This window comes from Pogona vitticeps, chromosome 5 (assembly GCF_051106095.1).
Source record: "Pogona vitticeps strain Pit_001003342236 chromosome 5, PviZW2.1, whole genome shotgun sequence".
Classification (NCBI taxonomy): Eukaryota; Metazoa; Chordata; class Lepidosauria; order Squamata; family Agamidae; genus Pogona; species Pogona vitticeps.
Genome location: NC_135787.1, coordinates 143,103,520 through 143,131,293, shown reverse-complemented (window position 1 = coordinate 143,131,293; position 27,774 = coordinate 143,103,520). Strand labels below are relative to the sequence as shown.

At 38.6% G+C, this 27,774-nt stretch overlaps 1 protein-coding gene across 6 annotated transcripts in view; it reads right to left on the bottom strand.

Moving 5' to 3' along the window:
• Positions 1 to 9,169: 9,169 nt before the first annotated feature.
• Positions 9,170 to 27,774, bottom strand: part of TBC1D30 (TBC1 domain family member 30) — a 54,061-nt gene continuing 35,456 nt past the window's right edge. For 3 of the 6 annotated variants that reach the window (XM_020786051.3, XM_073000419.2, XM_073000421.2), the window contains 10 exons: positions 27,649 to 27,774; positions 23,391 to 23,576; positions 22,976 to 23,144; positions 20,345 to 20,513; positions 18,097 to 18,202; positions 14,564 to 14,670; positions 13,772 to 13,911; positions 12,089 to 12,295; positions 11,833 to 11,889; positions 9,170 to 10,208 (listed from right to left, as the gene is read on the bottom strand). In XM_020786051.3, the coding sequence (XP_020641710.3) occupies positions 9,421 to 10,208; positions 11,833 to 11,889; positions 12,089 to 12,295; positions 13,772 to 13,911; positions 14,564 to 14,670; positions 18,097 to 18,202; positions 20,345 to 20,513; positions 22,976 to 23,144; positions 23,391 to 23,576; positions 27,649 to 27,774 (2,055 nt within the window). In that variant the 3' untranslated portion in view covers positions 9,170 to 9,420. The remainder of the gene's footprint in view (positions 10,209 to 11,832; positions 11,890 to 12,088; positions 12,296 to 13,771; positions 13,912 to 14,563; positions 14,671 to 18,096; positions 18,203 to 20,344; positions 20,514 to 22,975; positions 23,145 to 23,390; positions 23,577 to 27,648) is intronic. The other 3 variants (XM_020786052.3, XM_078376896.1, XM_073000420.2) reach the window with 1 other exon arrangement.

The following is a 27,774-nucleotide window of genomic DNA, read 5'->3' as shown; positions in this document are numbered from 1 at the left end:
CAGCATCACTGGACTTTAGGCTCACAGGGAATCTAAGAACAGATTCCCTTAGGTTAAACTGCACCTAGGAGCTAACAGGACTACCAGACCATAGAAATGAAGCAGGGTAGGGAAACTTGTTGCCATCAAATGCTTTTGGTTCTTCTCACTCCTAGCCGTTGGTCTGGGGCTGATGAAAATTACAGTCGATTGCAATCCGGAGAGCAACAAGTTCCACAGAATTGCACTAGAAACAGTGGTTCCCAACCTTGCCCCCCCCCCCCAGGTGTTCTTTGACCATAACTCCCAGTAATCCTGGCCAGCACAGCTAGTGGTGAAGACTTCTGGGAGTTTTAGCCCAAGAACATCTGGGGAATATTCATTTGACTAGAATATAAAATTTTATAAGGATACAAGCAAGCACTACTGAAAATCTTGACTATTACCTCTGAGTGGGCATGTATGTTTGCCCTGTAAATATAAAGCATTGCTTATTGTACAGGGTAACTTTTTGTCTTTGAAGAACCTTCTAGATGCCTTCCCACTGAAGATTTCACCCACCTGCCAGTACAGCTACAGTGCTGTGTTGTCTGCCAGAGAGAATGGTAGCCAGCCCATTCAGGCTTCTATGCTGCCTCGGAGCTTTGCTGCAGTCCCTATGGCAGTAAGGTGAAGGATGGGGCTTTGCTGCACAAATTGATTTTTGTGAGAATTAAGGGACAAGGTTTAATATTAGGGTAGGCAGTTTTGGTCCTCCAGATGTCAATGGCTTTCAACTTCCAAGAGCCCTAGTCAATATAGTCAGTAGTGAGGGATTACAAAAACAACAAAAAAAAACTGCCCAGTCAACCCATTCATCTCAAGACCTTGTTAGTGAGGGTGCCAAACCTGAGGAAAGTAAAGAAAACCATCACTAGGAATCAGGTGTTTCTATCAATGGCATCCTTGCTGTGGAACAAACTTTCTTTTGAGACTAGACACACACACCCTACAGTCTTTCAGAAGATCACTAAGAGGGAATTGTTTAGGAAGGCCAATGGCAACAGTCAATGTTTTTATTACCTATATATGTGATTTGGATTTGATAGTATTTTATTTGTAATTTATTATTTAGGATATATTTTGTATCTGCATATTGTGTTATGGTTCTGTAATTTGTGATTAGTTATTAATGACAGGGGTCAGCTGTGGGTCACCATTTTTTGTTTCTGTTAATATTGAGTAGGTTAGTGAGGGTTATTTTCAATTTTGGTTGTATGGTTTGTTTTATGTTATGTAAGCCACTCCTAGCAGTGATTTAATGAATGAATGAATGAATGAATGAATGAATGAATGAATGAATGAATGAATGAATGAATGAATGAATGAATGAAGTCCAACAACATCTGGAGCACCTTTGTTGCCCGCCACTATGCAATCCTATATATGTTCCCATTGAATAAGTCCCATTGAGGTCAGTGGTGTTTTTCACCAATAGATTCATGTAAGATTCCACTATTAGCACATCTGGCCCTCTACTGTCTACTGACAGTGTTTTTTGAGCATTTCATGCAACAGTATATACTGCCAGTTGCACTAAAAAAATCCTTCAGTGGTAGGAAAGAAGAGGCTGAATCTTACATTCCATGATTACAGGACACGCTGTGACTTTTCTCCAAGATTCTTAGCACTATCTTAGTGTCTTTGATCATGCTCATCTTCCAGTTGAATATGGTTTTGTGATTAACATGCATGCCTCTTTGTATAATAAGGAAAACCATGCCCATCTGAATGGCAGTGAACCTGGTAAAGTCAGCCAAAGGATGTGTTGTGGTGGTGCTTGCTTCTCTCCTCTCTCTCCATTTCTTTTCCCTTTTGTATCACCTCTTATTAATACTTGCCCTCCCACTCTGCAACATGACTTGTACAGGGGAGACAACACCTTTATCCTTTCTAACAAACCCAGATCCAGTACAAAGTGGTTTCTAAAAACTCCCTATGCCTCCTGCCGTTGTTTTGGAGAGGACTTCAGTAATCAATAAATGCTTAGCAGTCAGCACAGGCTTACAAGGGACACACATTAGTTTTAAAAGTGTACTTTATTAAACTGACCAAAAGCACATTACTTATGCAGCATTCATTTTATCAGCACATAATTTCATAAACAACAGTATTTCTCAACTGTATATCAGTATGTGTGTAGATCAATAGTGACATCTAGTGATTAAAGGGAAAATAAATTCTCTCTTCAAATTACTATTTGGCCCAGTTTTCCTTAAATATAATGTTGCTTCGTTCTTGGATTTTCATAGAAGTGCACACACCCGCACACACATGGACACACAATGGACACAGTGCTTTGGAGTAGCAGGGTTCTTAAGCTAGATGCATGGTAAAGCTCTGATTTATTTATCAGACTGCATAACAGTTAAAAGATTAATGCTGAAATCATTTTCAATAAATTATGGTTGTAATGTATTTAACAGTGAGGTGCTTCAACAGCTTTGAACAGTCCACTTAAGGTGGTTTGCTTGAAACCAACACCTGTCATACCAATAGATGAGAGCCTTTTTATCCCCACAGGTGATGTAAAACATTGGTTTCTTTAAGCCTGCTTTTGCTTTATTTTGTTTGACGAACTGATCATTTTGGTTTTTGTCATAATAATTATGTTTTTATTGGTTGTTACCTGTTTGGGCACCTACCTCAAGAAAAGCAACATGTAAATTCAAGAACAAATGTGTACTGGGACATGGCTTCCGGACTTCACAGAGCAATTCTCTGCATCAAAAACTCAACACAAAGCACTTCCGGACAAGGTATGGGCAATACCTGTCCTCTGTCCCTTTATGACCGCCTAGAGTGGTCATATAGACCAGATGGGCGGGGTACAAATCAAATAAATAAATAAATAAATAAATAAATAAATAAATAAATAAATAAATAAATAAATAAATAAATAAATATGACACCAGTCAGGCCTCATGGACAGAGGAACCCTGGTGTACAGTGCTGCCCTCTTGACATTCTTAACATATATTCTTACAATATAAAAACACTCCGCCCACCATATTAATCATTTTTAATATGAGGCAAGACTAGCCTACATATATACATGAACAGATTACTGTACACCTATCAATGTTACCTTAATAAGGCTCTGCCCCCTATCATGCATCTGAATCTGACCTGGTTTTCTGCACTGAAAACACTAGGAGGTGGGGTTTAGGTGCACTGTCACTACTATGATCTACATGCATTAGTTTCCAGATTCAATTTCCAGCATGTCCAGATTGCACTGGAAAAACCCCTGCTCCAGAACAAGGTAGATGGATCAGTGGTCTGATTCAGCACAAGGTTCCCATGAAAAGCAACTCAATTTAAACATGGAGAAATTCACTTCTTCAGAAAGGGGAATATGAAGAGAATATGTATTTCATTTCCCAAATTTAACATTCTGGTCCATATTCCAAGGAAGTCAATTATTCTACAGTGCCTTGCTGGTTGTTTTTACATGATTCCTGTATTACATGCCTCCAGATGATGTTTTTAAAAAATAGATCTAGAAATTGACTTGCAAGAGGCAAGCTAGGTGGTATGTGAGTGCATAATGAAAAGCAGAAAAACCACGGAAAATAGAAAAGTCCTGCTTGCTTGCACTTTGATTGAACACATTTCAGCCAATTGTGAAGTAAGTGTGCTTGCTGTTCATAGCCAGTCACTTTAGGGCAGTTAAACACCAACAAGCAGCTTGCAGATACTGATCTACCCAGATATTTCCATACAGAAACATGTTTAGTATTGCAAATACTGTATAAGGAAGAAACTTTATATTAATGTAAAATATTAATTAATTAATTAATTAAATTTTAATTGAATTAATTTAAAACTTAAAGATCACTGTCTATTGAATATTTAACTGCATTTTCTCACATTGACTACAATCCAGCAGTGTAATCTACACTGCTTACGGTGATGTCATATGCTGGAGTGTTTTTTTTTTTAATTTAGGACTTTTACAATTGTACAGTATTTGGCTGCATTTTATTACATTTTGTACTGGCAGAGGTAACCAGTTCCTTTTAATTCCACTCCACCCTAAAGTGTCTTCTTTTTCCTTCATCTCTGTCATTTCTCTTTCCCATGCTTTCTTTCTCAGTGTCCTTTCCCTTCCCCCACCCCACTGCAGCTCACAAATGGAAATATTTTTATTTTTAATGTTATTGAAATGGACAAAACTTATTTATACTAGCCTGCAATTTCATTCTTTGGTGTGATATTCTAATCTGATGCAGATTACAATGGAGTGTAGATACTGTACCAGATTATACATTTCTAGTGAAAGACCTGTACTTACTATTTTGTTGTCTTTATGTTCCTTCAATAAAGTGTGTCTAAAAAACGAAATATTATCTTGAGAAATGAATATTCCACACCTGACTGCAGCTTCCTTTAGAGACCAAAAGGTACTGTTGGCGACAGATATGCTTTAATCAACTAAAATTAATTATTCCACTTTAAAAGCAAAATAATAATGAGATGCATAACCCCCGGACCTCTCTTACTAGTCATGCCAAGTTTCATGTGCCTAGGCTTCATGGGCTTAGTTGCTATGGCAGGAAGGCACACACACACAAATTTATATAATAGAATCATAGAATAACAAAGTTGGAAGGGGCTTATAAGGCCACTGAGTCCAACCCCCTGCTCAATGTGCGTATTGTCCTAAAAACCTCAGCTGTAAATCAACTTATAAATTGAAGGATGGGATGAAATATTGCATGGCTTCATCAAAGACAAATGAAGAAATGATTAAATATTGATTAGTGCTTAAATAGTGAATAAACCAAGTAGTCAGGTAATTTTTGAAAACAGATGCTCAAATACAGATTGCTTTAATGTCAACCTAGTACATTTTAAAGAACTACCTCTAAGCAATTCCACAGATTACTCATTTCGGAAGAATAATTATGCACTTCTGCGGCTATAAAAATAATTTCAAATGCCATCTCATTGTGTTCAAAAACACTGTTAGAAGTGGCTCCTATGTCATCATAAACACTAACTGGTGTTTTTCATGATATCATAGCATTTTGTGTAGCTAAAAAGGCTTTCCAGTTAAAATGTTAATTTGTGAGATCTCATTCATGCACACCGGTCTGCCCCTGCCCCAGGCGGCACAGAATAGATAACTAAAAGTTAATCAGGTAAAATCCAAAGAAACAAAGACAAAAGACAAAAAAAAAGGCAAAAGCATGTGGCACCTTAAAAAGGTAAAGGTAAAGGTTCCCCTTGACAATTTTTGTCCAGTCGTGTTCGACTCTAGGGGGCGGTGCTCATCCCCGTTTCCAGGCCATAGAGCCAGTGTTTGTCCGAAGACAATCTTCCATGGTCACATGGCTAGTGCGACTTAGACACGGAACGCTGTTACCTTCCCACCGAGGTGGTCCCTATTTATCTACTTTACTTGCATTTGCATGCTTTCGAACCGCTAGGTTGGCGGGAGCTGGGACAAGCAACAGGCGCTCACTCCGTTGCGTGGATTCGATCTTACGACTGCTTGGTCTTCTGACCCTGCAGCACAGGCTTCTGCGGTTTAGCCCGCATCGCCACCACGTCCCTATCATGTGGCACCTTAAAGACTACCTATTATATTCTCATGTAAGCTTTCGTGGACATGAAAGCTTACATTAAAATATAATAGTCTTTAAGGTTCCACATATCCTTGTCTTCCTTTGGATTTTGCCTGATATGCTTGAAAAAACTACCACGATAGCCTCTTCTAAAACTAAATGTTAACCATATTACTGTGCTAGCTAGTTAGAAATTTTTGAGATTTGAGGGCCTCTGCCTAACTATTAAGAAATTAGAAGCAATTCTGTTGTGGTATTTTTTTAAATAAACCCTAATGTAGAAATATATAAAATTGAGCATGGTAATATCTATATTCACCAATACGCACACAGAAAATAGATGAAGCTGATCCAAGATGCTGTTTCACACATCCTATGTATATTTATAATGTACAATATTATCTACAGTACACCATGTACAAAACAATGTTTTAAAAAAGAAACCTCAATGACACAACAGTCTCTTAAGACAGAGGATGGGACAGGAACACAAATCTGGGATGTTACTTCAATCTCATATCAGCATTCAAATGACAATACAGTAAATAATGATAATCCCCAAAGCACCTCACATTATGGTGAAGACAGTGGCCCCAATCAGAGCACTTTCTATTCATGTAGAGATACTCCTTTATCATGCCCATATGGTGTTCCACCTAGCAATAAGTTCAATGTGCATGTAACAGAGATGATTTCTAAACAAAAGTAAATGGAAATAGTTCTCCAAATCTTTCTAACAGAGAGCTTTGTGGAGCAAGGGGAAGACAGCTTGATTAATCCTAGTGGGAGAAGAGCTTTCCATTAATCATGGAGATAACCTGTCTTTTGTTACTCCTTTAGGAACACAGTTCTAACAGATAATAATGCAGCCTGGAAAAGCCTAAGTTCTGAAGAATTCAGGAGGCAAAGAATATAATAGTTCTATATGTAACTTAAAGGCAAGGAGATAGAAATGTTTCAAGGACCAACAGCAGTTCAAATTAAGTTTGGGTCAATCTGTGTCTGGCACCAAATATAATGTAATTATTTTTTTTAAAAAAAAATATGGAGAATAACACCTTCTGTAAGCACTAATCTTCCAGATGTTTCAGATTAAACAATAACAAGAATCCAGATAACTACATTACACAAGCCAAGATGCTGTGTGATTCCGCCCATCCCCTTTTAAAGCACTTTAGTTTATTTCACTGGTATTTTATCTGATTGCATATGATTATCTGATCCCTTCAAATGTAAGAGTTATATATATAGCCAACAACAGTTCATTTATCATAGTAGCTTGTGTGGCTGTGATCCACCTGCACCAGCTACGGAGTGCAAAGCAAAAGATTACACGTTATGAGATCTTCTTCCCGAGGGATGTAGAAGCAGCCTTGGAAAGGCAAAGTTGATTTTTTTTTTAACAAGAGAATACCATATACTGAAGGAGGAAAGAAGGAAGACTGAAACATCAATTTTATTCCTTTATACACAAAGGATAAGGTTCACTGTTGTGAACAGAATAAAGTGCTTTTTATACACAACTGACTTCTATTCAGAAACAACAGCCATTATTATCTCAACAGATAATTTTTATTGTACTTAATCTTGCATAATTATAGCCCTTTCATTGACCATAAGAAACCTCCTACCAAAAGGTTGTACTGTATACTTAACTCTACACTACAAACTGTTTCAGAGAGATAACATCTCCCAAGCCTATTCAGTTTGTTCACTGGATTTTACTGTGCATTAATGCTGAAACAATATTCTAGAGCCTTGTTTGTTCTTGTTTTAACAGCTCAGTGAGTTAAGTATTTGGCTGCAGAGCCAGAAGTTGGGAGTTCAATTCCCCTCTCTGCTTCAGAATAGAAGAGTCAGTCTGTGTGGCCTTTGAAAAGCCGAACAGTCCCAGGGTGCCCCCCAGAAGAAGTGAATGGCTAGCCATTTCTGAGTACTCTCTACCTAGAAACCCCTGAGAACCGTCGCCATAAGTCAGAATTAAATTGTTGCATATGATGATGATTATTAAATTACCGTAACTTGGGGGGGGGTGGAACAGGTTAAAACCACTCTTTAAATATCTCACTTACCTTGAAAGCCCTACTAGGGTCACTATAAGTGACTGGATGCCACATAACACCAACTAATGAAAATATTTCTGCACAATGTGTTGTAGAATATGAAGCAAAGATCCCGTTATTCTATGTACTGTCCGTCTTCACTAGAAATAAGAGGAAAAGCATTTCCCTCCCTTAGTCCCAGACAAGTTTAAGAATTTATTACAATTGATTATGTAACAACACAGCAGGAAAAAACAACCCCAGATCCAATCTCTTTAAGCTTGTCTGAGAATAGGACTCACTTAAGATGTAGACGAAGATAGCATAAATCTTGTAGAAACTGCTAAATAACACCCCCCCCCAAAAAAGGTAGAAAGTATATAGGAAATGATCTCATATCATCAGGAATCTTCCTTAACTGGGAAACACATGCATTAGAGCAGTGGTTCTTAACGTGGGCGATAATGCCCCCCAGGGGGCGATTTCATTTTTCAGGGGAGCAGTAGAACAAAAAGGGGCAGTGTGGGGGTGCTGGAGCAGATGGGGGGGCGGTAGGGGTGCGCTGGAGCAAGCCAAACCTGTGCAGATGGCTGCAGCCTTTTTACAATGTGTATGAATATATATTTCCCTCCAATCTTAATTTAGTTTCAGAGTTTTCATCTTGAAATTTTTAGTTCCTGCATTGCGGTTTGTTTTTATGCCCTTTTTATATTTCTTTTTGCATCTTAAAATTCGCTTGCAACTAAATCATTAAATGTTACTTTTGGGGGGCATTTCATTTTCTTGGAATTGAATTTTGTTTTCAGGGGTCATTGCATTTAAGTGTCTTAAATAAATAAATAAATAAATAAATAAATAAATAAATAAATAAATAAATAAATAAATAAATAAATAAATAAATAAATAAATAAGATATCATCACTGCGGGGGCAATGATAACTTCCTCAATGGCTCAACGGGGCGTTTCTTTCAAAAAGGTTAAGAACCACTGCATTAGAGTTGACATATATTGAAGACACAACACTACTAATCATGTAAAAAGTTACATGCCTTACAGGAAGAAGAAGAAAAAGGCTATGGTGGCAGTCATATACTCATGAGAGGCTATCCGTTAGTCAGTCAGTCAAGAGAAAGTCATTAAAAAACTGCAACTTCTCTCTCTCTACCCAATAAAATTATACTGAAAATACTTAAATAGAAACACCTATGGCAATGTAGTGGAAACATTAGATTTACTGCTAGTAGATTAGGTGTTCAAACCTATCAGCATACCAAATACAGACAGCAAGCAGTTTTGAATTGCTCTCAGTGTTGAGATGCAGTGCCATTCCTCAGAGGCACTTAAGAGGGTTTACTAATGAACAATCCAGCCATAAGGTGGTGATAGTCTTGACAAAATGCTTAGTCCATAAATAAAACTAAAGGAAAATTGTCCCCAAAATATCAGTGAATGCTTGACAGCAGAGGGCAAGGACAGAAGCTTACTATGCGTTTTCCTGCAGGTAATAATACATAAGAACTGGAAAATACACTCCATGCTGCAAGTCAGTATTTATTTTGTTTTAACATAAAACTGAATGCATCACCATGTACTTATACTGTTCTGCATTATGGAAAAACACAGAGTTCTAACAATATACTTTATACAGCAGTTGTTACTTATCTCTCTTATTTCAATGCAATAATTAAATTATTTATAAATTCATTTGGGCACAAACACACATAATAAAAACTAAAACAGTAATAATAATGCCAATAATACTAAGGAAGTGTGGGTGGCAGGTGCATCATCGTTTTTTGTTCCCACTGCTACCATTTGTGGGCTTCTTAAAGCTCCTGCTCATTTGTGGGAAGTGCACGGCTGGGGTTCTTTCAGTTGGGCCATATAATCCTAAATTTCTGGCCGCAGCAGATTTTCTAAGTGGCTTGACACTAGGAAAAGGACTGAAGACTTGAGATTTGGGAGTGCTGACTTGGGGGGATGTTGGCACTGTTCCACTGTCACTGGACAAACTTGGCGATTCAGATGTGTGTGTTTGACAGCACAGGCTTGATAAGGAATCAGTCTCCTCTTGGTGGTCCTGAGTGAGTTCCAATGCTTCCAGCTTCAGCTGAACTGATGAGATGTTGGCACTGGCACTGACATCTTGGCATGCAGGTTCAGGAGACTGTCCATCAAGTTTCCTGGTTGTCCCAGCATCCAATTCGTTCCCTTCTCGTTCCAGAGATTCTGATTTGCTTTGAGACTCTTCTTTTCCACTGGGACTATTGGTTTTCCCACCTTCACTCTGTTCCTCTATCAGCCCTATAGTATCTCCATAGCCCAGCTGGCCTCTGGCTCTTGCTATGTTCTTTCGGTGCACCCTAATATGCGTGCGCCAAGGAGAGTTGAGCTTTGTTTTAAGGTCTTCATGGGACCCAGGGGACATCTTGCCTCCTGCATGGTTTGGAATATGAATAATAGCGTTCTTGGCAGACTTGTTACTTTGTTTGATCTTTTTTCCTAGTAGAAGATGGTTGATCACGGGAGAATTATTCACCTGAGAAGGCAGAAGACTGGTAACTGGTCCTTTATCTAAAGAAAACAAGAAATATTTAAAAGGATGTTCTTGAAAGATGCCAGGCAAATAATTATAAATAATAACCTGATTCCATTTCTGATATTATCACATCAGCACTTATAGAGACAAAAAAACCTGTAGGAATATCACTAGAGGTAAAATCAGTTCCATTTAGGTTATATACAGTATTTTAAAATCCAAAGAGTCAAGAAGCAGAGAGCACAAACTCAGCATGCCAGTTACTTTCTTAACATATATTAAAAGCAAAGTCTAAGAACAGACTGATCAAGTTCCATTAACTGAAATACATGAATGTGCAAGAAACAGGGCAGCATGTAAGACATTGTCTAAAATTCTGTAGTTTAGTTATGCAAAGTACATTACTTTTAGAAGCAAATCAATGTAAGTTTAGAAATCTCCGTAGACATTATTTGTTGCATGTCAAGCCATGCAGCCCAGCATATAATAGGTAATGTCTTCAATGATTTCTTCACTTACAGTGATTTGCCTCTAAAAGTTATGCCTTTGCATACCTGTGCAACAGGATTTCAGCCATTAAGTAGAAACATGTTTTGTTTTGTTTTATATTGGTTTAGAACTAAAGAAAAAGTATCAAACACTCAGGAAGCTATATCATACGACGAGTATTAACTCAGTATTGTCTACACTGACCGGCAGGAGTTTTTTTGTCCTACGAAGCAGTATATAAGGAGCATACTTTGCTTTATTTGTGGAAAATAATGTTTAAAGCTAGTAAGATTGGGCAATGATCATTATAAAATAATAAAGTTACTGTTAAAACTAGTCACTTAACCCTGATTTTATTTTTAAGGGAGCATCCATGAAAAGAACAATCACTGCTGCATGTTTTTATTATAATTTAAATATTAAATATCTGCATTCCCATAACATTTCATTTACTATTAAATCATGCCTAAATCATGCCCAAACCATGCTGGGCTCTGCCTACAGTTTCTAATTCATCACAACTACACAATTCCTATAATCAAAGAGCTGGCTAAAGATTCAGTATGACAATAAATGTTCAGTAATTCTACAGAGTAACTAAGATAGACCACTTCCCAACAGAACATCAAGTGAAAGGAAAAAAGCAAAGAGTGCTAAGATTGAAATATATATCTGTTTAAGATTAGCGAAAAGGAACCCCGGCAATCCTGGGAAATGAAAGCCTTTATTTTTGGCAGCATGATTATTTCCTATTTCCCAGATTTTATAAGTCATGTTTCATCGGAAGTGTATTGCTCTTGTGAAATGGAAGAGCAGAATCCCATTCAGGGTCAGAAGTGGCATACAATTTTCCATATCCCTGCACACTATAATGGGATAAGCAGCAAATGGAAGTTTCATCTCTCTGTATTTCATCTTGCTGAAAATACTGCCACAAAGGACACCAAACACTAAGACTGTTATGTGTAATTTATCAACAGCCAGACTTGGACAAAAGTTGGCACAATACTAATTCAACACAATCGTTTAATTTAATTCTGATGCCAAAACATGGCCTAGATAATAAGGAATTTAGAAGGCTTTATTGTAAGTCCAAGGATGCCTATGATAGTAGTGAGAGAAATAAAACCAAAGCTGTACACCCAAGTTAGCACAAATATCTTTAAATACCATTATTCAGCTGGTCCCTGGGATCTAATGTTATCCCAGGGTCGTTATCTTCAGACCCTGACAAGGAAAAACAAAGATCACCATTATTTTTATGTGGCATGTTTGTTGTAGTAAAATGAGATCTCTCTTCCATGTTTCATTCACTCTCCTCTTCTTTCCTCTTTTTTCTATATACGGATGAATTCACACAAACATCATTTGCTCCTCCATTCATACAGTTGATGTCAAATTGTACATTTTGAAAGCAAGCCATTACCTGCTCTGATATACACCTGATGTACCTGCTGCTGTTGCTTCTTTTTTATTCTGGAATACTGTCTTTTCAAAGCGTTAATATCTGTGTTCATACGCTCCATCATCATACTGTTAAAGACTGCATGATATTCACTTCGACAAGCATCTACTGCTCCAGGACTCAGTTCTGCGATGTTACTAGACCTTAGACTCTGTTCCTCATTATGATCTACACAGAGCAGGAAAAGCATGAGAAATGCGTCAGAATGTAATGCAGTAACAGTAGATTCTCTCTCGAGTAATTGTTAAAATAACCATGGATTTAGATATTGGTTTCTACTCGTACTTCCAATTAAATTGTTCTTAAACATTAAGAGCTCTGTGGCAGCCAGAAGTTGTAAATTCCACCAAAAGTATACGAAGAGCCCTGCTGGATCAGGCCAAGGGCCCATCTAGTCCAGCTTCCTGTATCTCCCAGTGGCCCCATCAGATGCCTCTGGGAGCACACGAGACAACTAGATACCTGTCTCCTGATACCCCTCCCCTGCATCTGAATATATATATATATACCATATATTCAGCAGGGTGAGTATTTCAGACTGCAAAGTGTGTTGTTCAACAACATAGTTCTCAGAATACACAGTAAATCAAGGAAGACATGGAAAATTTTTAATAAAATAGATAACATACCATCACTTCTTTGACACAGCAATGCTCAGGCCTGTGTATATTGTCTTTTGGGCACTGGAGGCCAAATATTATGCTATTATGTCACAAGTAGTACCAAACCTGCCTGTGCATGAACTGTTTCTTTAATACCTTCTGTCTCTCCAAACCTGTTAAATTGTTGAAATTCCCAGTTTCATCAACAAGTCAGAATAGAGCACTCCTCCCCACTCTATTGTTGCTTTGTTCACATGATTACAGAGGAGTCCAAAGAAAAGTGTCTGCTCATATGTAGATTTCATACACAAGCAAGAACCCAGAATTTCCAGGACTCTTGCTTGAATGAACAACCAACATGTGGCAAGAACGTCTTTCCTTAAACACTGTGATGATGAAGTGGGCAGAGCTAAACACTCCTCTCGAAGTGTGCTGATTATAAAGGGAATTGTAACAACTGAATAGGGTTTATTTCTCTTATGGGCCACTGAATTACACAGACTTTGCTTTGAGTATTTTATATTTAGTTCATTAAAGGGACGTGGTGGCTCTGCGGGTTAAACCGCTAAAGCCTCTGTGCTGCAAGGTCAGAAGGCCAGCAGTCATAAGATCAAATCCACGTGACAGAGTGAGCCCCGGTCGCTAGTCCCAGCTCCCGCCAACTTAGCGGTTCAAAAGCATGCGAGTAGATAAATAGGTACCACCTCAGTGGGAAGGTAAACAGCGTTCCTTATCTAGTCACGCTGGCCACGTGACCGCGGAAGATTGTCTGCGGACAAATGCTAGCTCTATGGGTTGGAAACAGAGATGAGCACCGCCGCCTAGAGTCGGACACAACTGGATAAAATTGTCAAGGGGAACCTTTACCATTTAAGCCGAGCCACAATTTAGGGCATACATTTCAAGTTTAGGACCCAGGCAGTTAGATTTATTTTGCCCATCTTTAAATACTATAAAAGCACTGTGGGATGAAGCCATGGGAAATGGCTCCCACAAAAAAGGGGCTCTCACAGAAAAGTATCATAATGGTTGAAAAGTTTACCTTTAAATTGTTTTTGGTGCTTCTGCAGCTCTGGCGTCAGAAACCCACTGAATGGTCCCAGGCAACCAATGACATTAGCTATAGAATCTTCATCATCAAGATCATTCTCTTCATCACTGTCTCTAATTTTTCCAAGCCGGCTATAAAAGGAAAGCATATGTTCATTTGGATGTGTAAAAGCACAACCACAATAAATTCAACAGTTCAACAAGCAAATATATATGACCACACCAGTTTATCTCTTTTGTGTACACAAACTTGCTGCCTTGCCTAGATAAAACTATAAGGCAAGGATGGAAAAATGGTTCAGGATGACCTTGATATTATGTCCATGACCCATGCATATCAACAGTTTCCCAGCGGCAGCACTGGCTAGAGCAATACTGCAATCAGGGAGCTCACTCTGTTGTTGCAGAACGAAGTGCAGGATGCAGGAATCCTCCTCTGACCAGTGCTAGGCATTCACAGAAATTGAGAAGAGTGGGCAAAGCTCCTTAAATTTATTTCCAGATTAAGACTGGAAATGAAAGTGTGGCCTTCCCAGCTGGGAAGATGAATAACCCAAGGGTGGTGGGATTTATTCCTGTGGGAAGAATTTTTGCTGGTAGCAAGATTTCTCTTCCCTCGTCTCTTTCCTTTCGGTGGGGAGTGAGTGGGATGAAGGGGGTTTCTGAGGAACAGAACTCTGAGGAGAGGAAGATGCATCCCTTAGACCCTTCACAGACCAGACTAGGACTTCTCATCAGATGTATTATGCCCACAGGTTGGAGAGGCAGGGAAAGGAAGACTTACCCTGAGGTTGACTTTACTGAGGCATGGAAAGGAGTAATGTTGTATGTATACTTCTCCCTCAATTCTGATAGCTGTGGGAAAGGGAACTGAGCCATAGAATAAACAGTCTAGGAGGGAGGGAAAGGAAACAAGTGTGAATTCAAAACAATGCTAAAGCAACTTTTCTTGGCAAACTCAAGTAAAGGACAACTCTCACATGCTTGCAAGATGGAACAATGGAGGTCCTGAAAGGAAGCATTAGAAGTTTTATTTTTATGATGCAATAGATATCTCCTGGGAATAGATATCTCCTGGAAATAGGTATCTCCTGGAAATGCAATAGATATCTCCTGGAAAAGAAAAAGATAGAATGACATACAAGAAATATAGAAACTAAAATTGCCAAAAAGATAACTAAGTGAACTGATGTGAATATATTTGACCATCATGTTTGCTTCCAAGGAACATTCTAGGTTTCTGAACAATTTGACTTCCCTTTTAAAGAAACAGATCACAGATGATGACAGATGGGCAATGCATTTCTTAAAAAGCATTTACTCTTTTCTTTTAATCTAAGGAAACACTCTGTTGTAGCTATTTTGCAGTATTTGCCAAAGCTTTTGTGGCAAAATTCTTCAAGACAAATAAGTGAAATCTTAGAATTTATCACTATTGCTACCTTAAGTGCACCATAAGATTCCACAAATTCTCATAGAAGTTCCTTCCCAACCCAAATATCTGTTTATCCGTGGCATATTCACAGCAAAGAATACAAATCTATTAAGCAGTTTACAATTAAAAGAGCAGAATTTCTTTATTCAGTGATCATGTAGTGTGGTGGTTTCCAACCTTGGGTGACCCAGGGTATTCTTGGACTGAAACTCCCAGAAGCCCTCACTAGTAGCTGGTTAGTCTATCTATCTGGTTACTCAAGGGTGGGAATCACTGACATAGCATAGAAAAGTAACAAGAAGAAAACTTTTCTAGTTCTTGAAAAGGTGAGCTTTAAGAGAAGGCCCAGTGTGCTCTACCATACTTAAGAGTGTTAAAGATTAACCTCCTATCCAAAGTGAAGTCCAGACTAAGGGGGGGAGGGAAGGGGGGTATTCTATTGAGCTTTCATTGAATGGGAAATCAGTGCAGAAATACAGGATAGCACCACTTAGCATAAATATTGCTGTTGCTCAAGAGAAGAGCAAATCTTCTTTGTGGAGATGGTGACTTGTGTTATGAGACCACTTATGCAGGTGACACAATTGCATGTTACTACAGCAGCAGGATTTTGCAGTAAGCAGAAACTCTACTGATCCTGGTTCTGGATCACAAACAACTTGTCCCATGGGATGTATTTAACATGCTAGAATGAAATAACCACTAAAAGAGTCACCAGGCATCTAAAGCTGCTTCTCATGGAAGTATTTATCAGATCTTATTCTTCTGTAGATGAACATATCACTAATGATTCCACCAAAAAAAAAAGGCGTAAGCATCCTTTCAAGAATGTTACTGATATATTTAAGGTGGTTTACTAAGGTCTCCATTCATGTTTTAGCTCTAAGGATGTCTAATTCTGCTCCATGTCAAGTGAAACTGAATAGAATACAGATGTTCTGAGAGAAAATCTAGGACCGGTGTTCTTACTGAAACTACACAGATATTTACACTTGGCAAGGCTGCACAATGGGTTCCGATAAAGGTTCCTGCATTTCTCAAATGTTGATCTTGTATTGACTCCTGCTGCCTTAAGACAAAACACTGTAGCCACTGAAATTATAAAGTAACAGATGCTAAAACTCTTGTTTTTTATTTCTACCATTCCATAAAAACATAAAAGTTTCAAAACACCATAAATAATGGCATTGGTGCTGCCAAAAAAGAACTGATGCCAGATGCATTCCCTGCAAGCAACAGATACTCTTTTGAACAAATAAGTAGAGAACAAACGTTTTTGGTCTGTAATTAGCATACAAAAGCTGCCATAGAAATCAAAACTATACTTCTTCCTTAAGAGGAGAGCACATTGCCCTGATGTTCTGAATGTAAGCAATTAAATATTAAACCCTTCTGGCAATGAGATTCTTCTGTGCTTGCATCATTTAGGAGTTTGCACCAAAACTCCTCCAACATAAAATGGCTTTTCCATTTTGTGTGTCAGCACACCTGCAAGCATGGAAATAAAAACAGGTCCCCTGAATAACAATGCTGTGCAAGGATAAGAGATGGAGAAAGGCAGGCGAAATCTCATCCAACATCACATCATTTCCTCCCTAATAGAGTCTGATTACTTTCACCTGCTTCTTTACTGTAAACCACAACCTTTTTTCTGACAAGGACTCCAGGAGAGCCTGGAAGTAAGTTATACCTTTAATGTCAATGGCAATCTGTTCCATAGGAACTCTAGTCCACAAATGAAAGAGTCATGGCACCACTAAATTCTTCTCTGTGTTGCTGATTTCTAGAGGTTTAGTTTATAAATAAACTACTTACTCCTCATCCCCCCAAAAAACATCTAACTAAACGTGGTGGTAAACCTTTCCCCAGAACATCCTCAAATATATTTAACATTTGATTAAGAAAACAGCCTATAATGTGAGCTGGTTCCTGTGAAGACACGAGCAGGATGATCATTGTACACGATTGAAGTTTGTACTATTCCCTTTTTATTCTTTAGAGCAACAGCAATGTGCAACTCACCAAGAGTGTACATATCCTTTTAACAACAGATTGTGGTCTGCCAGAGGGAGAGAAGTGCCCACTTTAGCAGTATTTAAGCAGGCTATAAAAGCAGAGGGTTCCTTAGAAGTGCCTTGGTGGGCTAATGTGCATGGTTGATGGGCTGCAGTTGGCCCATGATTGAGGCTTCTATTAGCAACCAAAGATACATTTCTGTTATATATGGTATATGAATAAGGAATCATGCCTTTTTTCCAAGCTTTAACCTAACCAAACCGGATAACTTTATTGTGGCTGCACACATCAAACCAACCACTGAACTATAATTTATAACAGAGGAGGCGGCAATTATGAAGCTGACATTTATCACACCATCTCAGTACACAGACTGACATCTGAGGAATTGTGGAAGCCTATTTCAAGAGCAACGTGGGCAGCCACTGCCTTTGATTTCAAAAGCACAGTAGAGTTGCATTATTCATAAGGTTCTTTCCCTACCTTTAATGTTCTTGCCAAAGTTGGATAGAAAGCATGCTGCACAAGGGTGAATTAGATTATGCTTCAACAAGTTTTGGGAAAGGTCTAGAGAATATCTGTAAGGTTTTCAAAAATACTATTCTGAAACTGCTCTGTAGCAGTTAACCTTAGTACTTAGCACTGCCTATACTCGCAGAAACTGTTGTGGTTTAAGGCGGGAGTCTTTCTGAACCGTTATCTGGAGACATTAGGGAATAGACCTGAAGCCATGTGAATGTAAGGCATGTGCACTAAGCTACAATATTTCCTCAAAGAGGTTTTTCTCATTTGGGGAAAGTAAGACAATATCCCAACTGAACTACTTCCCCAATAGTTTTATATTTATACAGTCAGTGCTTACTAACCTGCATGAGTTCATTGCTATCAATGAGGTTGTCTTCCAACATCTCCTGGGTTAACTTTCCCATGGTACCATAGAATTCATCTGCAGTTTCGCAACAATCTATCTGCCTGTGTCACAACATAGATTTGTTTCCCATTATTTAAACAGCACGTTACAGTCTAAACAAATGTACAGCATTCTACCTCTTTCAAGAAGAAGAGGACATTTCATATAAACAGCACAACACTTAATGAAGGGCAGCTATTCATAAATAACTGTACACAGAGAACAGGATAGTGATCTGTATTCTCCAGTGTTTCAGTGGAATGCTATATAATGCTGAAGATAATGGGTTGTCCATACAGAGATGGGGGTATACCCCCACCCAAGTGGACATAACGAGAGTCTGCCCCCCTGGGGCCAGATAGTCCACTCACCATTCCACTGCTGCTGTGGGCTCTGCACTCCCTTCATATTGCTCTGGAGCTCGTGGTCGACTAGCCACTCTTTGACCTGGCACAGAGGATCGTCATCCCACCTCCTCCTGCCAGTGGTGGCTAGTCGATCGCAAGCTCCGGAGCAATAGGAAGGGAGTGCGACGCCTGTGGCAGAGGTGGAAAGGTGAGTGGACAGTTTGGCCCCAGTGGGCCAGACCCTCATTATGTCCACCTGGGTGGAGGTAGGCTATCTCTAGACTTGTCCAACAAATCAACAAAGCAAGGATGGACAGCTGAGGAGAAATTAGGAAACACTGCATATCTCTAGGCTGTTAGTTGGGAATGTCCCACAACTCATTTCTGAGAAATTTAGCACCCAAACTTTGTTAACTGAAATGATTTTGCAAAATGAAATAAAATTCTGATTATTTAAAAATACAAAACACAAAACAAAAGCATTCATTACCTAAGAGCCTAAATGTCTAAACCACTATTCATTAATGCTGACGGGGGGGAGGGGCGCCACAATATATTTTGGTCTTAATTCAGGGATAATTTCTGTATCTAAATTCCTTTCACAGGACAGAAAGCAAAACAGTGTGGGTATCAAAAGAAAGGATCAGAAGTAGTCATAGAATCAAACAAGCTTTTTCCAGATGAACTAATAGCTCTTCTGCTTACAATTACTCTTGAAGTCAAAGACAAAAAAAAACATTATTAACTGCATGAGGACTGGATCTTTTGTTTTGAATGCAACTAACCAGCAGAATAAATAGAGTTGTTCAAAGAATGCTGTATTTAAAACAAAAAACAAAACCATAAATCTCAATAAAAGGGCTGGTATTTTATTTAAGAAAGTTTAATGTTCCTCACAAAATATGGAAAAGATTCTTATAGCTTTTTGAGTCCTTTTCAATTAACTTATTAGACTGTTACTACTAATACCAAAATGAATGCACATTTTCTTTTTCTTTGAGCATTTTTTTTAATTTGCAAAGTATTTCTCAAGCTTTCATTAAAGGCTGCAAAGACAGTGCAAACACTATGATTTTCTTCATTTGTGACAAATACAGAGGCTGGACTCCAACTCCTAGCCAGAATGGCGAAAAATCAGAGGTTGTGGGAATTGCAGTGCAAGAGCTGGACAAGCACAGCTTGGCCATGTTCATGACCTAGGCACCTAAAACATGTAAAAATAAAAAAATCTCTGTTCCAATATATGTATACCCATCCACTCTGTCCACCAGATCAGAGGACAGCTCAGGATGTAGTGGTAAATCTTACAAAAGCGAGTATTTTCTCTCTAAATTAGAATGCTGAGAAAGAATGATCAGAGGGAAGCCAGGAAAGGATTTTTGTGTGAACAGGTTTTTAGGCTTGGTCCTGATGCTCATCTTAAATTCTTAGGTTTTGCATGTGATCAGAAGCACTCTGTTCCTCAGATTGTATTATATTTTCCCCTTCATGGTCCTCAAGATGCCACATCTCTAGTCAAAATCAAAGTAGATCCCCTAAAGCCTGAGGTCTGCCCGATGGTGTCATAAACAAGTCCCTTATATTTTGATTCTCAGAACCCCTGAAGAGAGTGATTTAATGTCAGACAAAGACTTTGGGTGCCAGCAGATGCCTCCTTCTTCCCAAGCAGCTACACCTAACATAACTGCACCACAGAAGGGGCACTGGACTAATCTAGTGGGACAGAAAAGAAAGGACAACCTGGTACTTTGGGGTAGATGGGGGATCCTGCCAAGGAGAAAATATACCATTTCCAACACTTTTTATACCATGTCATGTTGGTAAAATTTGATTCCCTTTCAGAAAGAGATTACTTACTCTCCTAATTTTGCCCATATAGCCAGGGCTACTCTCAATATAATTTCTGAACCTTCAAAGAATATGGAATCCCAGATTTTTAGAACAGTATGGTTAGGAAGGCACGTAGCAAAGAGAGTCAGAAACCACTGCATTGTGAAGACATTTGTCAGTGGGGGCTCATAGCCACCTGTAGTAGAAAAGGAAAGAACATGTCACATTATAAGTTCCATGCAAGGTGTTTCTCTCAACAGAATACATGGGAGAAGGAGAAATAATGTTATAGCAATGATAGTGTATGGTTCCACTGTACTTAGTTTGCTATAATTTAATAGCTCAGATTGAGAAAGCTAAAACCATGTTCTCGAAGCTAAGAGCAGTAGTTAAATATGCTGGGAACATTCCTTTACAACAGTGGTTCTCAGACTCACCAGATGTCTTAGACTTCAATTCCCATCAGTCCAAACCAGAACATCCAATCAGATGTCTAAAACATCTGGAGAGCCAAATATTATGAACTGCAAAACAGCACTGTTCAGTTTGTAGCAGAAACATTATAAACTGAAATAGTCAGCATGTGATCAGATCAGCAGCTGCATATGATCAAGAACTTGCTTTTAATTAGTGTAACTACTTCATTATACAGTGGTGCCTCGCATAGCGATGTTAATTGGTTCCAAAAAAAACATCGCTATGTGAAACCATCGCTATGCGAAACACCATTTCCCATAGGAATGCATTGGAAACCGGTTAATCCGTTCCAATTGGAACGGATTGCCGTCGTTAAGCGAAAAAACCCATAGGAAACATCGCTAAGCGAAACAATGTATCCTCCATTGGAATGTATTGAAGCTGACTCAATACATTTTAATGGCTTTGCGAAGTCAATTTTTGCAATTTTAAATGTGTCATACAAGGGTCAAAAATGGTTTTAAATGCTTGGATTAGCTTCTGCACCCTCTAAAACGGATGCAAAAGTTAATTTGGCTTTGATCTGACTTTTCATTAATTTATGGTGAATTTTCCCCCCCCAACTTTTGACAGCTGTCAAAATCTGACAGCTCCATTATTTCCTATGGGGGAAGAAAAAATTCACAAAAAATTAATGAAGACTCAGCAACTGTTCTAAATTCTTGGGTTCGTTAGAGGACCCCCTAAGTTGTGTGCAAACCTGATTTGGCTTTGATCTGAACTTTCATTAATTTTTTGTAAATTGTTTTCTCCCCCATAGGAAAGCATGGAGCTGTCAGATTTTGACAGGTCCATTGGTTCCTATGGGCCAAAAAAAAAATTCACAAAAAATTAACGAAAAGTCAGATCAAAGCCAAATCAGGTTTGCACATGACTTAAGGGGTCCTCTAACGAATCCAAGCATTTAGAACCGTTTTTGACCCTTCTAAGACACTTTTTTAATTGAAAAAAAAAACATCGTTAAGTGAAGCAGAGGACCTAAAATCGCATTCGTTATGCGAAGCATGGTCCCAAACTTCGCTAAGCGAAAATCGCCCATAGGAAACATCGTTATGCGATGCATATTATTTTCTAAAAAAACACATCGTTATGCGAATTCATCGCTAAACGAGGCAATCGTTAAGCGAGGCACCACTGTATTTGTCTTATTCTTTCCTATATTCTCTTCTCTTGTATGGGTTGTTGTTTGTTAATTGTCCAAAGGTACAAGCCTATCCACACTTACTTAGAAATCAACTCAACAGAATTAATGGAACTGAAGTCTCAGATGAAGCCTATGCAATTTAGATTGGGACGCTTTTAAAGAACACACAGTGAGGCTTCTTAAATCCAGGTCTGACAAAAGTAACATGTTTATAAGGTATCGAACTAAAACTACAGTTGCTCCTCAATCTGAAATATTTTTACACCACCCTGAACAAAAGTTTTCAATTTATTTTAACAAAATGCCCCTTTAGAAGAGGAAAAACAAGGATTAATGCTATACTTATGTCCTTGTCCTCCTGCCCAAACAGTCATTTTGTTTTATTTTACATATATAAATATAAATATAAATATATAAATATATAAATATAAATATAAATATAAATATATATATGTTTTACTTTACATATATAAATATATAAATATAAATATAAATATAAATATAAATATAAATATAAATATAAATATATATATATATATATATATATATATATAAAATTTGTTTTACTTTAGTTTGATTTATATATATATATAGCCGCCTAGAGTGGTCTTAACCGACCAGATAGGCGGGATATAAATATAAATTTTCTAAATATAAAATTCCCCAACTGAAACAGAAATAAATCTTTTTCACACAGATCACACTAGCTAAACACAGATGTTTGTTGCAAACAAAACATAAAACTCCTAATCTGACCTTGAAAAAGGTTACTCTTTTCAACTAGAAACACCAAAATCCACAGGTAGCATGGTTAAACCCAGGTCCTTGACTGCTGATACTATTAGCCTAACTGCCTAAGGAACGTTAGAGATTCCAGTTCATTCACTTCATCTGAAACATGTGCTTTTTAAAGTACACTAATGGTTTTAGCCTCATGATCAAATGCATGCTTTAAAGATTAGTTGCTCTCGGGACAAGGGAGTTTACGACTGACCATTATAATAAATGGAAAGTGAGGAAACTGGAATAGGACTAACCTCCACTTTCCCTATTAGCAGCTCTCTGAAGAGTATCCAAATGCTGGGATAGCTCTGGGAGCTTCATTCTTAGCAGGTCTCTGAACACAGCCATGTCTACAGACAATGCACGAAGGTTATTGACAAAATAACTGTCTGGCAGCACTTTATCAATTAAGTAAATCATGATCTGAAAAGAAAGCATAACAAAGTTCACCATTAATGTCATTTAGACGTGGGACAAATTCTTTTCTGGGCCTATTAAGAGTCTTTCCACTTATAAAAAAAAAACAGAAGCATTCCCTAAATATTGCTCTTGCTTCATAGATTATTAACAGAGCCATGACCATGTGAAGGTTATCATCTCCAACATAAATATTGGTCTCTCAATGTAGAAAAAAATGCCATACACACAATTCTTTTCCATTTAACTTACTTTTAAAGCATCTCCCTCATTGCCTTCCATTACTTCCAGGATGAGGGCAGCAAGGATGTTAAAACCTTGACAATATCCTACAGATTTGTTCCACCGGGCATAAGCCAGTAACACCCGTTTTAATACTACTCTGTCTTGCTCTGCTTCCTGGCCACAGTAAGAACTGCACCCGGTTCGATGAAGATCCTAAGGGAAAGGGGGAAAAAATACACTACTATTTCAGTCATTTTATTTTTCAGAAGCAAACTACCTTTGCACACTGGACTAGAATCTAGGAATTTTAAATAGTTTAAGTATTTTTGCTACATTCATATCTCATTTCTAATGCTTGAGGCAGCTAACAGAATCAGTGGCACAAGAGTGCTGATTGATAAATACAGCCAATGAATACATAAAAGAAAACATCTTAAGATTTATCATGGAGAAAATGAGTTCTTTTCTAATGGAAAACTGGAGAACTGTTTTTAACTTCTATTCTGCCCTTAGCAGTTCATATTGAAGGAATACTGACAGGGTCTGTTTCATGATTTGCAGCTACAAAACAAGTGTTGATCTTCACATCTGGGTCTGCCATGTCTATGTGATGCACAATTACAAGCTATTATAAACTTCCTTCGGGGATCTAGAGGTTTTTCACACCAAAACAAGGATAGAGATATGTCATATAGCTGTTTTGCAGACTGCTCTGCTCTTTTTCCCCACAGCGTGATAGTTTTGTATAGGTTCAATGAAACGGTAGGCATGAATCAATGTTCGAGGCAGGGTCTGGAATTCACAAGTACAACAACTGTCCAATTGCTTGCCTGGGGTTGTAACTTCAACTTATGCCACCACTAATTTTTACAGTGGGCTGCCTCAGTAGCACTCCTGACTTCATTGCTGTCTGGCTAGGGCAGTGGTGTCGAACTGTGGCCCTCCAGATGTTCTTGGCCTTCAACTCCCAGAAATCCTGGCCAGCAGAGGTGGTGGTGAAGGCTTCTGGGAGTTGAAGTCCAAGAACATCTGGAGGGCCACAGTTCGACACCACTGGGCTAGGGCATCAAGACTGGTGGTCCTCCACAGGTGTAAACTGTGGGAAATGTAATGGCTATCTCTTCCTCCTCCTCCTTCAGGAAAAAAGAGAGAGGAAGGAATGGGACAGGAGAGGAAGAGCAAGCATGCAAAGAAATGGGATGAGACAGCATGAGATGACCAGGACACCAACATGCCACCTGCCATGAAATAGCTACAACACCATCATTAAAATATCCACTCTACTATTATGAATACTGTATATCATTCATTGGCAGGGGATAGAGAGGAGGAAGGGAGCTAGAGAAAGAGAAATGCAGCATAGTTTGTGTGTGTTACCTCAAAGAGAGTGTGGGGATTCTAGGTGTAACTTTTGACACTCCCTCTGTGGGGGAAGGAATGCCCTTCATAACCGTGCAATGTTCTTTGTGTTCATAGAAATCCCCAAAAAGTGACTGGCTGAAGAGACTAGGGGAACCAGTATGACAATACAAAATAAACGTTCCATGCTGCTATCGACAAAACCATCAAACAGTAGTATTATATTATCCAAACTGTAAACTTCAAGTTTTTCAACAAAGTTCCTGGTAGATTACAAAATCCAAGAATAGCTATTCATATGCATCTGATGAAACTTGCAGTTTAGGCTAGTATTGAGTCTGTCTTTTTAAAAGACATTAAACTGAAACTGGTGATATCTAGAAAACCAGCAGCTTCTCCATCTAAGGCGTCATGGTCTTAATCAACGGACTACTAGTAAAGCAATGATGTATGAGGGAACCAACGAGGGATAGATACTAGGCTTCAAAATAAAAAATTAGACCATTAAACTCACAACCACACAAAAGACAATAGCACCCAGAGGAGATAACCTGGGCTAAAGCAGAGGAAAAGTCCTCTTCCAGAGTTCAGACCTTCTGGAAACAAGATGCTCCCCTGCAGTTCTCTGGAGTTCTACAACTCCAGCTTTACCTGTTCACCACTAGACTGTTTCACCCCCAGGTAACTTGGTGTATCCTGTGGGCCAGGGGTCCCCAATCCCCAGCCCGGTGCCAGTCCGTGGGCTTGCCAGAACCGGGCTGTGGAGACAGATCTCCGCCCCCCACCCACCCGCACAGTGGCCATGTTGTGCTCACGTGGGGGGAGTGTCATGCTCATGCAGGGGCTTGTTGCACTCATGCAGGGATGCCCCCCCACAGAGCCCACCCCCCTAACCAGTCCACGGTCCCCAAAAGGTTGGGGACTGCTGCTGTGGGCTCCTGCTCACAACCAGAGCTAAGCTAGCCTTCCCCAACCTGAAACCCTACATATGTGTTAGACTACACCTTCTGTTGTGCGCGGTACCAAAGGTCGTGCTGGTGTTCCAACTGCAGCATCCACATTTCAATCTGTAACAATCTTTGTCTGGCCAAATCCAATTGTTAGTTCCAAATAGTGTAGACAACAGGAATTGCAGAAGTGTTGATTTATAAGAACCTATGATTCAATAGGGCTATCTGACTTAGAACCAACAACTGAATTTAAACAACTGAGGAAAACCATGTGACTTTTTTTCTGACACTATTAGATTTTTATTTAATACATTTACGTTTTAGATAAGCACATTTATAAGAACCAGATATCAGAATACAGAATGGTAGTAAGAGATCAAGCCAATGCTTTTAAAAAATTCCCAAGAGTTACACTTCCAGGGAGCTTACCATTAGTGAGCAAGAGAAAAACAGATGCAGCATCCATTTTTAATGTAGCACAGTACAAATAAAATCTATAATTTACAGTTGCCAGTCAGAGCCAGTCTTCTTGTCGTGTATATTCAGGAAGATGTACAGCTTTATTATTTCTAGTATAAAACTAAGTCACAAGCCTCAATATATTGTAAGCCTGCATATTCTGGATTATATCTCTCTGTTCTGTGGTTGGGTTATAACTGTTCTGTTCATAGGCGGGTATTCATATAATGAAATAAAGTTCCATACCTTTTTGTCCCTGCATGAGGAAAACTACTCTAGCATTTGCCTCCATTTCCATTTCCACCTCCTGCATGAAAGCTGTTCTTATTTGAAGACTGCTATCCTGTCTCCCCTTAATCTTTTTTCTAACCTAAACATACCCAGTTCTTTCATTCACATTTTACATGACTAGGTTTCTAGATACATCCTCATGGTGGTTGCCCTTTTCTCCACAAACTTCAATTTTTTTAAAAAAAAATGTGCTGCCCATAATAAGAATATTATACTCCACAAAGTAAACTTTGTAAACAATGAAAATTTTACTGAACAACAGTAAAACAGGGAGGTATTCACATGTCTTACTGGCCCACTTTAAATTCGAAGTAACCCAAAATGTGACTTTGAAATGTATAGCTAAGGTGACAACCCTGTACCTTATGCAACCATGCTCTCCAAGGCCAGCTTTGCAGCCCACAAGCCACTTCCAGATCTGACCAAACTCCAATATACGCACACACTTTAGTGTGCTTTTTCTTTCAAATCAGAAGAAAATGTCTGAACTCTTCTAGTTTTGGAAAAATGAGAGTACAGTATGTGCTGGGGGGTGAATCACATTTTGGGAGACAGCATGATCTACAGCAGGTTTCTGGGGTCAGAACTGCCCCTTGGGCCTGCGAAAGTTGCCCACTCCTATTATACTCACTTAATTGGGAGTAAAGCCCATGAAACATACTAGACTTAATAGACATATAACAGTTTGTACTGCAAGGCAAATGCATTTTCTAGCAGTGCAGGGGGAAACCATTTACACTATGGTGATGCATAATAGTTTAAAAAAACTAAGTATATGCATCTGATGCTCAGTGTTTAATTGATGTTCATTTCTGGAAGCCATCATGGTAATTTCCCTTTGAAAGAAATCATGTCTTTCAAAATATGTAACAGCACGATCTTATTACAGATTTTATTTTTTGCACCCTTTATTTACTTTGCTGCCTTGTCATATATTGCTTCACATTTTATATCCTACTATATAAAAGAACACTGTAGTATGGAAAATGAAGTGCACTGTTGACAGAACAAAAATAAAGGAACTGGTGTATCATATAAAGACAAAACCAAGTTGTGATGTTGTTGAGACAGCTCTGAGAAATCCTAGTGGCTTGAACAAATATACAAGTTTCCTTGCTTGATCAATAAGAAATATATACATATATAACAGACAAACAGCAACTTTATCTTTGATTTTTAAATGAAGATAAAGAATGTAATAAGGCCAATCATGTGCTTTGAAATACCTTTACAATCTGAATTCCCATGGAGTCATCATCAGGATTGCTTCTCTCATTGAAAGTGAAGCGCATCGTTTTATCCCAGTCAATTGCTATACTCCTCAGGTAGTGATCTGCCAAGGTGAGCCAGAC